This window comes from Bicyclus anynana, chromosome 10, assembly GCF_947172395.1.
Source record: "Bicyclus anynana chromosome 10, ilBicAnyn1.1, whole genome shotgun sequence".
Taxonomy (NCBI): Eukaryota; Metazoa; Arthropoda; class Insecta; order Lepidoptera; family Nymphalidae; genus Bicyclus; species Bicyclus anynana.
In genome coordinates this window covers 8,517,533-8,531,694 of record NC_069092.1, presented here as the reverse complement: position 1 = coordinate 8,531,694, position 14,162 = coordinate 8,517,533, and the positions used below count along the sequence as shown (strand labels likewise).

The following is a 14,162-nucleotide window of genomic DNA, read 5'->3' as shown; positions in this document are numbered from 1 at the left end:
CTGAATATGGCAACTAATAAAGGCAGTTTTTTATTTCTCCAGTAATAACCTTGGCATAATTCGGAAAGCCTCTCTAAAATTGTAGTGGTGATAGAAACAATTGCTTTAGATTTCAAATAGAATTTCCCAGCAAGAAACCGCCTACGAACTGCGAGTGGCTGAATACATAGCTCACTTTCCATCACATGGATCGGGGTACTTTTAATAAAACCTCCAATAACTCTCATTGCTTGGTTTTGTACACGGACCAGCTTAAGTAAGTTACTCTCAGCACTATTATGATACGAAAAGCTACCATAGTCAATCCTACTACGTATAATAGATATATATAGTCTGCGAAGATGTTTGGGATGAACACCCCATTTAGACCCTGCAAGAACTTTAAAAATATTCATATGTTTTTCCACCTTGTTCCTAGTTTCATTAATATGCTTTGCCCATCTTAGTGAACAGTCAAGCCACATGCCAAGATATTTTACACAGCTAATTTGTTCAATATCCCTATTATTAATACTTAACTTAATGTTATTTCTGATTTTGCCTCTGCTGAATACACACACTTTTGTCTTTCTTTCTGAGATATGCAGACCAATTTCAGAAATTAAATTTTGGAAAACAACTAAAGCATTTTGTACACAGGATACTGAATCCATCAATTTGTTTTGTCTAGAATAAATAATGAAGTCATCTGCATACTGAGAAATAAACACTTGGTTAAAATTTTGACAGATTTTAACAGTAGCTGCATTAAACAATAAAGGTGAAATAGGATCTCCTTGAGCAATACCGATTCCAGTGGATCTACTAAGTGTTTGATTATCACTAGTTTGAATTGTTAAATTTCTCTGATGTAGATATTGCCAAAGATAATTACATAAAATAGATCCTATTCCAAGATTATCTAAAATTGTTAAAAGTGATGAGATATCTACATTGTTATATGCGCTATCGATGTCTATAAAGCAAGCTACAGTTGGATTACCTTTAGAAAAACCAATCTGAATTCTAGAAACTAGCCTGGATAATCCATCATAACAAGATCTAAACCTTCTGAATCCAGTAGTGTCTTGTGCCAAAAAGTCATTTTTCTCAAGGTACCACTCAAGTCTACGCGTTATTATTAAATGAAGTATCTTACATAAACAAGATATCAGGGCGATGGGTCTTATATTATTTGAGTTTGCGTTGTGATTAACTCCCGGTTTTGGTACAGGCACAATTCTTACATTTCTCCATTGTTTAGGTATAAATCCTTCATTCAAAAACTGATTATATAACATAGCTAGAATATTTTTGCCTACTTTAGGAAGATGTTCAATCATAGAATATGATATATTATCTATACCTGGTGCAGTGTCTTTACTTTTAATAGAATTAGCAACTTCTTGTATCGTGATAGGACTACTTAGTTGTATATTAGCAGAACCAAAATCAGGAGCTAGGGGGATAACATAGTCTGGTGCTAAATTTTTTAACAACTTTTCTGCAGTTCTTAAGTCCACATTTGATCTACCTAATTTGTATCCTTTAACCCATTTCATTTGAGACCACATATCGCTTGCCGAAGTTACACTATCTATACGATTACAGAACTCTTGGTAGGATCTGCAACTACCTCTTCGAATTTCTCTTTGGGCTATGCTAGTTTTTCTTTGTAGGTCTTCCAAATTTTGAGGTGTAGGGTTTCGTCTGAAAGTGGCTAAAGTTTTTCGTCTCTGTGCAACCACGTGTGATAAGCTTGCATTCCAATATGGTCTAGGTTTGAAATTTTTAAGACGTAGCGGGTTACCACAAATCTTTATACTTGGTATAAACTCATCAGCTGCACTATTAATTACGTCTGTAAATTTATGCAAGTTGTAGATCTGAAGGTAAAGTGAAATTTAAAAATTCTGTTTCTAATTTTTGCGTGTATGCATTCCAGTCTGCTATCTAGTAATTTCTACGGGTCCTGCATTTGTTTTGGAATTGAAGTTCTGAAGTCATTTTAATTATCATATGGTCGCTTCCTAAATTTTCGTTCATTACTATCCATTTAAATTTGAAAGCCAAATCTGTAGACACTACTGATATGTCAGGGGCCGACTTTTGTATAATACCATTAACCATTTTAACGCGAGTAGGAGTTCCATCATTAAGTGTAATAAAATTATTTTCCAAAATAGAATCATATATTTGGGTACCCCTGACGTCTCTTTTGGTTATATAGTATCCAGCTATTATAGTTTTATGGTCCAATAAGGTGAAAATTTGGTCCCAATCACTTTTAATTGTTCGTACTGAAGACGGACAGTATACGGCTATTATATTTTCAATATCGGCACAGTTCTGAAGTTTAACGTGTAATATTTGTATTTCATTATTTGTTATGTATAGGTCACACATTGTAGCTTTAATAGAATTATGTATCAACATGGCTACCCCTCCATATCCATCATCGCGATCTGCTCTAAATATGTTATATCCACTAATTTTAAAATTACTTTCTGGATCTAGCCATGTTTCACTAAGTATAACTATATGTATTTTCTCCTGACTCATCAAAAGTTCAATCTCTCTTTTCTTCGGGCGTAAGCTTTGACAATTCCATTGAGCTATCTGAATTTTTATATATTGGTGTCCGTTATCCATTGCGTAATGTTTGAGAGGATAGGTATTTCGTATATATAGTTCATTATGAATTGTTTGATAGCATCAAAAACTATTTTCACATAATTATTTAATTTTTCTTCTAACGTTAGATTGTTCTCACATATTTTATCCTTCACCATTTTAAATATTTTCTTCCAGTTAATTTTATTTGTTTTATTTCTAATGTTTTCATCTTCAGCTTTTTGGAAATTTTCAGACTCGCTCTCCGATAAATAATAATTGTCGCTTTCGTTCCTTTTCGGGTTAGTTTTTTGTTTTTTCTTTTTTAAATTATTCTTCGTTTGTTTTACATTTGACGTTTTGAGTATATTTGCATAAGTCGGTTTGTCAGTCTGTATAGATTCTGTGTTTCTCTCGTTATTGAAATTGTTTTCATCTACGCATTCCTCCTCCATTTCTACTTCACTAGCTATTTCATTATACATATGAGCCTTAGGCGTAGTTTCTGGTCTAACATATGCAGTCAGAGCTTTTTTATAAGAGCAATTAAATTCTGCCATTATCTCTCTGACCCTTTTTTCTTTTTTATATGTTGGGCAGGTGCGAGAAAGTGTCATGTGTTTACCATGACAATTATTACACTTAAATGAAGTTGTGTCGCAATTGGCATGATAGCCACTACATTTAGGGCAAATTATTTTGTTTGATGGGCATACCTTCATTGAATGTCCAAATCTCCAGCATCGGGCACATTGTGTAACTGGGTACACATATGGACTTACTGTACAAACAGTATCAAAAATATATACTTTATTTGGCATATATGATCCTTTGAAGCATAGTCGTACAGCTTCGGAGTTTTCCCATTGACCATTAGCACTATTCCTGCGCTTTAATCGTTTCACTGCTAATATGGCCACATCACAGTTTAAGCTAGATAGAATTTCCTCTTCCGTTGATTCCAAATCTATATTTTTGATAACACCAAAAGTTTCTTTAATATCAAATGTTCTTTGACATTTATAGCCATTATCTTTAAAAAATTTGGATGCCTTGGAGGAGGATGTCCTTGGTTCGAATTCTGGGTTGGGTTGGTGTTATTGAATGTCTACTGAGCTTTTCTTCCCTATAAGTTTTTAATCAAAATTCTCAGTCTGTAGTTAGGAAGTTGGTTAGACTCCCTTGCAGGGGCATAGCTACCGTCGTATCAGCCGTATCAATGATACGGGGCCCCCGCCCTAAGGGGTCTCATACGTGTAAAAGCAAAAATTAGTATAATGTATACAATCCCACTTAATCTAGTGCTTCCCGAAAAAAAAAACTAAACCTTGGACATACAATGCATTCTGTGCCCCTACTACATACATATTATATGTAAAATAGGTAAAAAAATGATTGTTGTAACACTATACTACACAAGATGTAATATTTTTTTAGGTTCGAGTTGGGAATTGTGTACCTACCTACTTTATGGCAGATTTTTCGAGGTTTACCGCCCATGTATTAGGACACTCAACTAATTTAGCCTCAATAGCTCGACGGTAAGAATGGTCGGACTCATCATCCCCGTCCCGTTGGTCTATTGTCGTACCAACTCCTAATACAGTCTTTCCAGACTAGTTGGAGGGGAATGGGAATATTGGTCATATTTAAAGACGATATGGCAAATATTCTTTTAAAAAAAAGTTAGATACGAGGCCAATCCAAGGCACGCTACGGCACTGCTCCTTTGCCTCGGAGAGCACGTTAAGCCGTCGGCCCCGGTCATTACCAATAACATAAACATCCGAATGTTCGATCGTTAATTATTAGGGTTTCGAACGTACGAACCTACGTACAAAAACGGATGGTCTAAAATTCGGCATTCCTGAATATATAGCTACACTCATCTGTTATTCGTTAGTGCTATGAAATAAGGCAACCTAATAAAGTTACATTAAACCAATAAGCTTTCGTTTGATATATTAGACAACAAAATATCTGATGTGGGCAATGATAATTTTATATTATGGCCGAGGGTATCTAAATAACTGTTTATGGTAACACCACAGTTGCAGTGTAAAAGCCGGCAACCTTTACTTTTTCAATTCTTTTTGGTATATTCGTTTAATCTAGTAACGTCAATTGCAATCTAAAGAGATATAGTTAACATACAAAACGTAGATACTCGGAGCAAGTAAATCGTAAAGAAATTCCGTTTTCAAAAATTGTCAGTCATTAAACCTCAGAGTCTGTTAAAAAAAGAAAGTTGAAATTTTGCAATTTGCATATTAATTACGTCTTTTTATTGATAAAAGCAAAATAATAAAGAAAATTTGGGGTTCCTTCTCTACATTCAAAGTGAGGATGATTGTTTTACTGTCTATCCCATGGTGTGAGGTATCGTTATTGGTATTTTAGTGCATTAAATAACGGTCTAAAATGTTAATTTATTCTACGGAACCCTACACAACAAGTGGCACTTGACCGATTTTTATTTGAACTAGCAACCCAACCATTTACGCCAAATTAATGGTCACAGTGACCATTAATTTGGCGTAAATGGTTGGGTACAATGTAATGTCATCAACTGTCAAGATTATTTGTTTGACATCTGTGGTCACGCTGCTAGTGCTGTTGATATTTTTTAAAATATCGGATTTACGGACATTTTCGATATTTTTAAATATATCATTAACGGACATTGATATATTATCGAAAAAAATATCGATATTTCAATATATCGATATATCGTTATATTCGTAATCGTTAGTGTTATTTTCTATAATATATGAACTAAAAGATGAAAACCATATTATATATTCATCTCCTTACCCTTATCCCACAAACCATATTATATATTATTGTAATTAAAATACAGTAGAGTATGTTTATGATGTTGTTATAATTCAAATACTTAGCGAAACAAATACAAAAAAATAAATTTGTTAAAAAATATCGAGTATCGATATCTGTGTTTCAATATCGAACTAACGATATATCGTCTTTAAAAATATTAGTAATAAATATCGATATTTTATAATAAAATTAACGATATATCGATATTATATCAACAGCCCTACGCGCTGTCAGGCATGCCGCATGAATGCGCATGATTACAATTTGTTTTTGAAATAAATAGTAAATAAAAATTAAAATATCTCTTCGAAAGTTCGAAAGAAGCCCTCGAAATCTATAATACATTGTCGTGAAATCGTGATTAAATAGTAAAAATACCATATAACTGATGGCATCGCATTTGAGCGCAATACACCAGCCACTTCATAATGAAATAGACATGGTAAAAGAAAAGAAGTCAACTTTGGTTCAGAATTCAGATTCAGTTTCATTCAAACTGCTTGGTCAAAATGGCGGGACCTAACCAGTATTATACATGATCACATGATGCAGCTAAAGCTCAAAAGAATGACATAAAAAAACTTATCTTACCTGTACTGCTGTAATGTAGTAAATCTTGTCCAGCCTTGAATGTCAAACATGAGATGCTCAAGAACAAAAAAAGAGTTTGTGCACACACACACCACACTTAGAAAAATAAGAAGAAGAATAGACAGTTTCATTCAAACCTTGAAGACTAAAGCCTAACTTGAAAACTTACACCAACCACAAAAGCAGTTGAAAGAGCAGATATTAGACGCATAACAAATAACGCTTTAATAGTCATATCCAGGAAGCGATCAGTACCTTTTGAGGAGCAGATTAAGTCTGCACACAGGTATTAATTGATCTTTGATCTTTAATTAATCCACATTACTTTGATTACAGCTTTGTATTGAATGTTATCTACTACAAATATGACAGAATTGTATATTCAATATATTCCTTAAATTAATTATATTATTAATTAGATTAATATTAATCTACTATTTGCATTTATACAGCTTCTTCAACTTCAAAAATAAATATTTCAATTCCTTGAGTCTTCGTTCTTGCTTAAAGTTAATAACTAACAGAGTAAATTAAATATTAAATCCTTTAGTTGCTAATACAGTTTGCAAATGTCTTAAATAAATATAATCTGTTTTGTATCACGCCCAATCGGCATGCAAAATATTATATTAGTTTAAATAATTCAAGAAATTACTTTTAACACAATATTAAAGAGTTAAATAATAAATAGAAGAACAATATAAATTAATTGAAAAAATTAAATGAATCAAAAATCAGTTTGAATCATATTTTTAAAAAGAATAAATTTATACTTTAATGTCAAAGTTAAAAATTCATTTATATCAAAACGCATTGTCCAGGATAAACCTACGAAGATTATTTTTAAAACTAATTAAATTGTTCTCCTGTCTTAAATGCTTTGGTAACTTATTATATATTCGAATAATCATAAAAAGAACACTATCTAAAAAAAAATTCTGTTCATACCCAGGTACATCAAATGCAGTAAGTGCACCACTCTCCTGGCAGCCTGGAGACCTGAGATGTCCTTACTCCACAGACTAGGGGATGAGACTGGCCATGTTAGACCGTCTGTGACCTGCCACTGACTGGTCACACTCCCTCCACACTCAATGAACTGCATTCAATAGCTACTGGCTAACTATTAATCATCAATTTAAATAAAACTTCTTTACTAATATTTAGGGTTTTCCCTAATTATATTTACTTGCACTAGTGAGATAACTTCCTTGCCTAAGTATCTAATATATGCACTTGGAGGAGATCCAAGAAACAATCTGATGGTGTGTAATTACTATAGACTAAGTTTTAAAATTGAATTTTATATACAGACATTCTCGAGATATTACTTATTAATAACAATTTATAATTCATTCATGTTAGTCATTCCTATTAATCATAGTTTAGTAATAAAAAATATTAACACAAGTTCTAGGGAGTTACCTAGCTTACATAGTGAAGATTGCAATCTGTATATAGGTATGTATATAAAAATCAATGCAACTTTTCGTTGTAATTTTATAACTCAAGTATGGGCTCATCTATCCTAACTAAATGTTCAAGCTTTGTTCATACTATTTATGTGAAGTTTGCACAAAATCGGTTGAGCGGTTCTTCATTTATCATATTTTTTGTAACAAATGAATTCAATAAATGGTGGATCATTTTGTTAATGGGGATTTTGCTAACAAATTTGAACTTTTTTTCAGAAATCTTCAAACAGGGTAACCCTAAGGGTAGGGTAGGGAAGAAGCGCAAGTCAAAACTAAGATTGACCGGGTCCGCTAGTATGAAATAAAATGAAGGATGAAAAAAAATTATATGCCTATGGACTGTATTGGACTTTAAGTTTTAATATATTATGTCTTAGACTAAAACTTAGGTATACAACTGGACAGGATATAAACGACATAATTATTTTCGACTCTTCGAAGGCTATGTTTACCAGTCTAATTAGTATGTACTGGCACATGAGGCCAACAATTAGACCTCAGTGATGGACACATCAGTTTATGTGTTGCTTACATTTTATTTTTTACCCCTAACATCCACTTCAGCTTCGCGACTCGCTGAGCTATATCTGACTTTGGGTTCAGAACCGATTTTCATGAAACTTAAATGGGAATTGGTTGAAATGACGAAGTTATGAGGTACCTAACTAACCCGCCCCTAACAAACTCTCACCATATCCTAACGAAATAAGTAAGCCCATATCATGTTAACGGTATCACCTGCGACCAAATCTAAAAACCAGGAGCCAAGTGTATGAATCCTTTTAAAAGTTTCTGTTCTTCTTGCGCTGCGTAGTCGATTATGCAAACTTATGCAAATTGTTGACCTTTAACTACAACAAAATATGTATGCGGGTCGGGACGCTCGACAGAATGAGACAAGAGAAAGGGAAGCTAGACAGAATGGCGCCGTAACGCATTACGTTACGAAGCGGTTTACCCTTCCATATGAAGTTATCACTTCAAAAGTCCGCGACAGACATACGACATCATAATTACGAGTATGTATATGTATTATGTATGTAGGTAGGTACCTAACTTACTAATATTAGGTACAGTGATCTAATATTTTATGGAAATCATAATATTTGTTCTAAAATATGTGTATTTGCGAAGACGTTTTCATAAACATTTTGTAAAAATTTATCTGTACGCACATTCAACGAATCATTACGTTCTATGCACAATACTCGGACTTCCGCAGACGAAGTCGTGGTCGTCGGCTTATTTCTCAGACCAATAATTAAATAATAATGATTTGAAGCTAATTTATTATAATAACGCATCCAGCGCCGGCCCGAAGTAAATTTTAGAATAGAGCGAGATCCAATTATTCTCCTGTTTGCTCTAGGATCCTAATAATAATTTTATGTACCAATTGTGAGTCCAACGTAAGTATGGAACGCGAAGATCTCGACCATACTCTGCAGTCGACTAGTCATACTCTCGGACACCGGATTACGAAATGATGGCGCACTCAAAATAAAGACAATGAAAAAAAAAATCCTTTTATTGTTCTTTACCATTTAGGCGCCCCCTAGGATTTGGCGCCTGGAGCGCCTGCTCCGTTCGCCGTAACGACGGGCCGGCCTTGAACGCATCTCCGAATCAACCAGTAGGTAGGTAGGTACTTTAAATATCAATAAAACTTTAATACTAGTGTGCTTAATTACTAATTAGGTACCTATAGTATTTTAGTAAAAAAAAACTATTTCAATAATGTGCCTAATCAAAAAATTAAGTATGAGCGTGTATTTGAGCTTGAATATCATTTTATAGCAAACGCCGCGCGGTTTCACCTGCATGGTTCCCGTTCCCATAGGAATACGGGGATAAAATAAAGCCTATAGCACTCAGGTATAGTTAGAAATAATTTCAAATCGGTTTAATAGTTATGCATATATATGCCTATACAATGCAAACAAACAACCAATGTTTTCACTCTTTCTAATATTAGTTTATCTAACTTTCTTGTAGTGATTTATTGAGAAAATGTATAATTTTAATTTCTTAATTTTCTAGCAACCCATCAGGATTAATGTCATTGTCGCTTGTCAATGTCAAATTGACATTTTTTTCAAAACAAAGTTATGACATAAATGTTATCTATAATATCTGTGGTGCGACTGTGCGTGTGCCGCTCGCTAACGCTGTTCGCTGAGTCCTATTAAAATTACATTATAATTATTGCCTCCTAAAAATCTGAACTGAAGTTCATATTATGATTATATAGTGAGAATACCATCTAAACAGCGATGGCATCACATTTGAGCACAAAAGACCGGCTACTTTCACTAATAGACGACATGGAACTCATCGCTAAGTAAGTTTTTAAATTTCTTGCAAGAACTACTTTCTCCGTGAATTTGGAGCGTTTTTGAAATGTGTTATCGTATTTCAGAGAGATAATCGAAGTGTCTATAGCCCCCAAACCTCAGAAACTATCGGCGGCAGATCACGCACAACTCACTGATTTGCTTCTATCTAAAGACGCAGAACTGAAGAAAACCTTGGATTTGGCTGACGAACAGGCCACAATTCAACAGAAAATGAACGAGCTAAAAGCTGAAGTAGACAACAAGGTTGATGTCATTTAATTATTAGTTTCTCTTATTTTTTATGACTACATAAAGGGTCACCTGATTTTTAAGTGATTAGGTTTACCTCTAAATCTAAATTCAACATAAATCACTTGGTGAAAACTACATGAAAATTGGTTTAGCAAGTTTACTGCAAAAATACAGAAAGATACGTGAAGAACCTTGATTTGTAATATTTTATTATCATTTGCATTATACAGTTTAAATTAAATATTACAGGACCAAGATATTCACCATTTGCAAAGACAGTTAAAAGATGCAGAGCAGATATTAGCCACGTCACTGTATCAAGCAAGACAGAAATTGGCTTCAATAGTCAAATCTAGGAAGCGACCGGTATCCTCTGAGGAGCTGATTAAATTTGCACACAGGTAATTAATCTTTGATACTTACCTATTGGACCATCATCATTGCCTTGTTGTATCCCACTTAAGTACGAGTGGGATTGGCACAATGTGTCCTCTTTTTGTATTTGCTTCGTATCTTATTCTTTTTTCACACACTCCAGCCAATTCATCTATGACCTTCCTCCATTGGTGTATCTAGCATTATTTCCTAGGGTGGGCCTGGCCCCCCACATCAAGTCTATTATTAGTACCATAATAGAATTCCATATTGGTAGCCGAGAATCCTAGGGTCTAGGTAGAGAAAGGACCTGCCTTTCTAGGGTGAGCACGGCCCACCGGGCCCCCCCTGCTATATACGCCTATGCCTTCCTTTCCTCTTATGTGTCTCACTTGCAGTTTTCACATTCTTCTTGTAATGTGACTTTCAAGTTTCATCACATGCCCACTGTGTGCCTCCCTATCATTATGTGAACTACAAAAAGTTATTTCGAAAACCTGCATATTTTGAAATTGCTTTTTTAGTGTTTTGAAGTTGTTTCTAGTGCCCCTCTAGACGGGATGCCCTAAGCAATTGTTTAAATAGCTTATTGGCTAACCCAGGACTGCATAACGTGCAAACAAACACCAATGTTGTAATTCACAACAATTGTCAGGATAACTCAATTAACAAATCAAATGAAACTGTAACCAAAAAAAAACACACCACTCAAGACAGAGAGAGATTCTCCCTGCCTAATTCAGAATTATTAATCCACGAGAGATGTTGGATTGACCATCGTCTGAACACTGAAACGGTGAGCGCCTTCTATCAGCAGTGGCTCCCGCACAACCAGTACCCTCTAGCATCTCGACGAGCCAACACGAGATAGAGTGATCTCATATACTTCTCAGACTAAACTAATAAAACGCTTGCAAAGAAATAAAATATTCTATACTCACCCAGGATAAGTGCATCAAATGCAGTAAGTGCACCGCTCTCCTGGCAGCCTGGAGACCCGAGACGTCCTTACCCCACAGACCTGGAGATGAGACTGGGCATGTTAGGCCGACTATGTGACCTGCCACTGAATGGTCACACTCCTTCCACACTCAATGAACTGCATCGGATAACCACTGGCGGAGGTAATTTTATAAGTAATTTATTTCAATAAAATTCTGCCTTGTTGTGTTCTGCCAAATGTTACAATGTTTGTTGGTTGTACACCAAATCTAGATTAATAAGATTTTATTCTACATCAACGCTCCTATGTTAATTTTTTGGTATTCTTCCTGATTGCAATAAAAATCTTTTGACAAAATCTACTTTATCATGACCATTCGATTTTGAGTTTTAACTGGCAATGACATTAAAAATAAGGATTTATATTTATAAATTGGCTCATGTCAGGTTTGGTGGTAGATTTCAGTTGTGATTACAGTTTGCACCCTACTAGATATTATCTTTCAACCCATATTCGGCTCACTGCTGAGCTTGATTCTTCTCTCAGAATAAGGGGTGTTAGATTAAATAGTCCACCACGCTGGCCCAATGCGGATTGGCAGACTTCACACATGCAGAGAATGAAGAAAATTCTCAGGTATGCAGGTTTCTTCACAATGTTCTTCCTTCACCGTTCAAAACATTGTGATATTTAATTTCTTAAAATGCACACAACTTAAAAGTTGGAAGTGCATGCCCCTGCGTGATTCAAACCTACACCCTCCAGAATCTGAGCCCGAGGTCATATGCACTGGGCTATCACGGTTATCAAATTCAATTATTGCAGTGCCAGCATCAGCAACGAACCAGTTCACTTGGCACCCGTCGGGCGAGCTGCACATGTCAGTGGGCGGGGGCAACTCTGTGGCCATAGACGGCCGCAGCAAGGACGCGCCCACGCAGGAAGACGTCGAGGTCATGTCCACCGACTCCAGTTCCAGCTCGAGCAGTGACTCGCAGTAGTAATGACTTGTGATAAACTAGCGGACGTCCGTGACTTCGTCCGCCCTTAGACCTCTTTAATCCAGCCCGTTTTTTTTTTTAAAAAGAACATTTACGATATCTTTTATAATATGATCAAAGTCAAAGTCAAAGTTCATTTATTTCAAATAGTCTTAGTTTACAAGCTCTTTCGAAACGTCAGATAATAATATTAAACTTAAGATAATGGTGATAATAATCATTCGAAAACTTAAAATTAAAGTTACGAGGGTTCCAAACGCGCCTTGGTCCGAGAAGAGCCCACTACAAACTCAGTCGAGGTTTTTTTTAATATACCCATTCCCCTCCAACCTCCGTGGGGTTAGGATCAACCGAGGGGTGGGGATTGAACCACCACCCCTTGGTGAAGAGTCCAACCGCTCTCACCGATTAACTATTGAGGCTCTGTAGGCTTGAGCCCTTACAGTAGTATCATTGTGAACATGGAGTAACATCTCCCGTTTTTCCAACGGGACAACTTCACTGTTCTGCTCCTATTGATCATAGCGTGATGAAAAGTATACTATAGCCTAACCTGCCCAGGAGAATGTAGAATAATTGTACCAAGTTTAATTAAAATCCGTTGAGTAGTTTTTGTTTCTATTACGAACAAACAGATATACAAACAGACAAAAATTTTACTGATTGCATTTTTGGCATCAGTATTGATCATAATCACCCCCTGATAATTATTTTGGAAATATATTACATGTACAGAATTTACCTCTTTATAGATTTATTATAAGTATAGATGTGGTTAAATAAAACCGTATAACAATTAAACGTTCTGAATCAATCAGTGGAAACCAATGATGTTAAAAGAAAAAAGAGGTAGATAGGTTATACGCGGACCGCAAGTGGCACGTGAGAACTATGCTAATTAGCAAACTTTAGCACCGCACTTTACAAATTTGGATGACAATACACGATATGTTATATAATGTTATTCTAAATCCAATATGGCGGACCACCAAAGATGGCGGAATAGTTATTTTTAATGCATTTCTACAATATGGGTGTCAAATGAAAGGGCATATTAAGAGTAACATGAAAATATGAATAGAAATTTTAACTATCAAATTATCATTCTATACAATTTATATGATGTACGCTTGTCGCCCAATTTGAAAATAAACTAGTACCAATTTAATTATGTAAATTGATCTGGTAACTTTATTATATTGTCAATTTCAATTTAATTAAGTGCTGATAGGTAATTAAACCTTTTGACAAGCTTTTATTACCATATAAAATGTATATAATGTGGTTAAAAGTTGAGTTAAAATTTTTAAAGAAAAAAATATTTTCTTCTTTTTAGACCGTTTAAATAAAATCTTTTAAAAAAGTTTTTTGCTTTTCATTTATTCAATGTACATACTCATGCATTGTACAGCTTTCTAATAGTAATAGTCTCTGCGCTAAACCGCGGACGGACAGACAGACTTACATGGCGAAACTATAAGGGTTCCTTGTGAGTTATGGAACCCTAAAAAGGACTGGCTTATATTAACGATTAATGAGTAGACAGATGAATTTGTAACAGTTACATTTTTTATACTTAAATAAAAATAATCATGCGGTTATTCTACTCTAAATACGACTATTACATAGTAAGACTGCTTTATGTTTATCTTTTAAGTATTGTAAATAAAATAAATATAATATTAGTTAAAATAAATAATTGTTTCATTTTCCAAAATCTGTTACCATTTTTGTGCCTAAATGTAAAAATCTTACAACA

General features: G+C 34.7%; 2 protein-coding genes across 6 annotated transcripts in view; one reads left to right on the top strand and one right to left on the bottom strand.

The window, feature by feature from the left end:
* Positions 1 to 7,108, bottom strand: part of LOC112042930 (peroxidase) — a 31,811-nt gene extending 24,703 nt beyond the window's left edge. The window contains exon 1 of the mRNA XM_024078142.2: positions 6,970 to 7,108. The gene's annotated coding sequence lies outside the window, so the exon portion shown is untranslated. The remainder of the gene's footprint in view (positions 1 to 6,969) is intronic.
* LOC112042933 (mediator of RNA polymerase II transcription subunit 4) overlaps positions 1 to 14,102 on the top strand; it is a 121,588-nt gene extending 107,486 nt beyond the window's left edge. The window contains exons 1-8 of one of the 5 annotated variants that reach the window (XM_052883888.1): positions 7,235 to 7,482; positions 7,713 to 9,137; positions 9,294 to 9,371; positions 9,537 to 9,837; positions 9,916 to 10,096; positions 10,334 to 10,485; positions 11,405 to 11,583; positions 12,228 to 14,102. In XM_052883888.1, coding sequence (XP_052739848.1) covers positions 9,770 to 9,837; positions 9,916 to 10,096; positions 10,334 to 10,485; positions 11,405 to 11,583; positions 12,228 to 12,403 — 756 coding nt within the window. In that variant the 5' untranslated portion in view covers positions 7,235 to 7,482; positions 7,713 to 9,137; positions 9,294 to 9,371; positions 9,537 to 9,769 and the 3' untranslated portion in view covers positions 12,404 to 14,102. Of the gene's footprint in view, positions 1 to 6,973; positions 9,138 to 9,293; positions 9,372 to 9,536; positions 9,838 to 9,915; positions 10,097 to 10,333; positions 10,486 to 11,404; positions 11,584 to 12,227 lie in introns of those variants that run through there. The other 4 variants (XM_052883891.1, XM_052883890.1, XM_052883887.1 and 1 more) reach the window with 4 other exon arrangements.
* Positions 14,103 to 14,162: the final 60 nt, after the last annotated feature.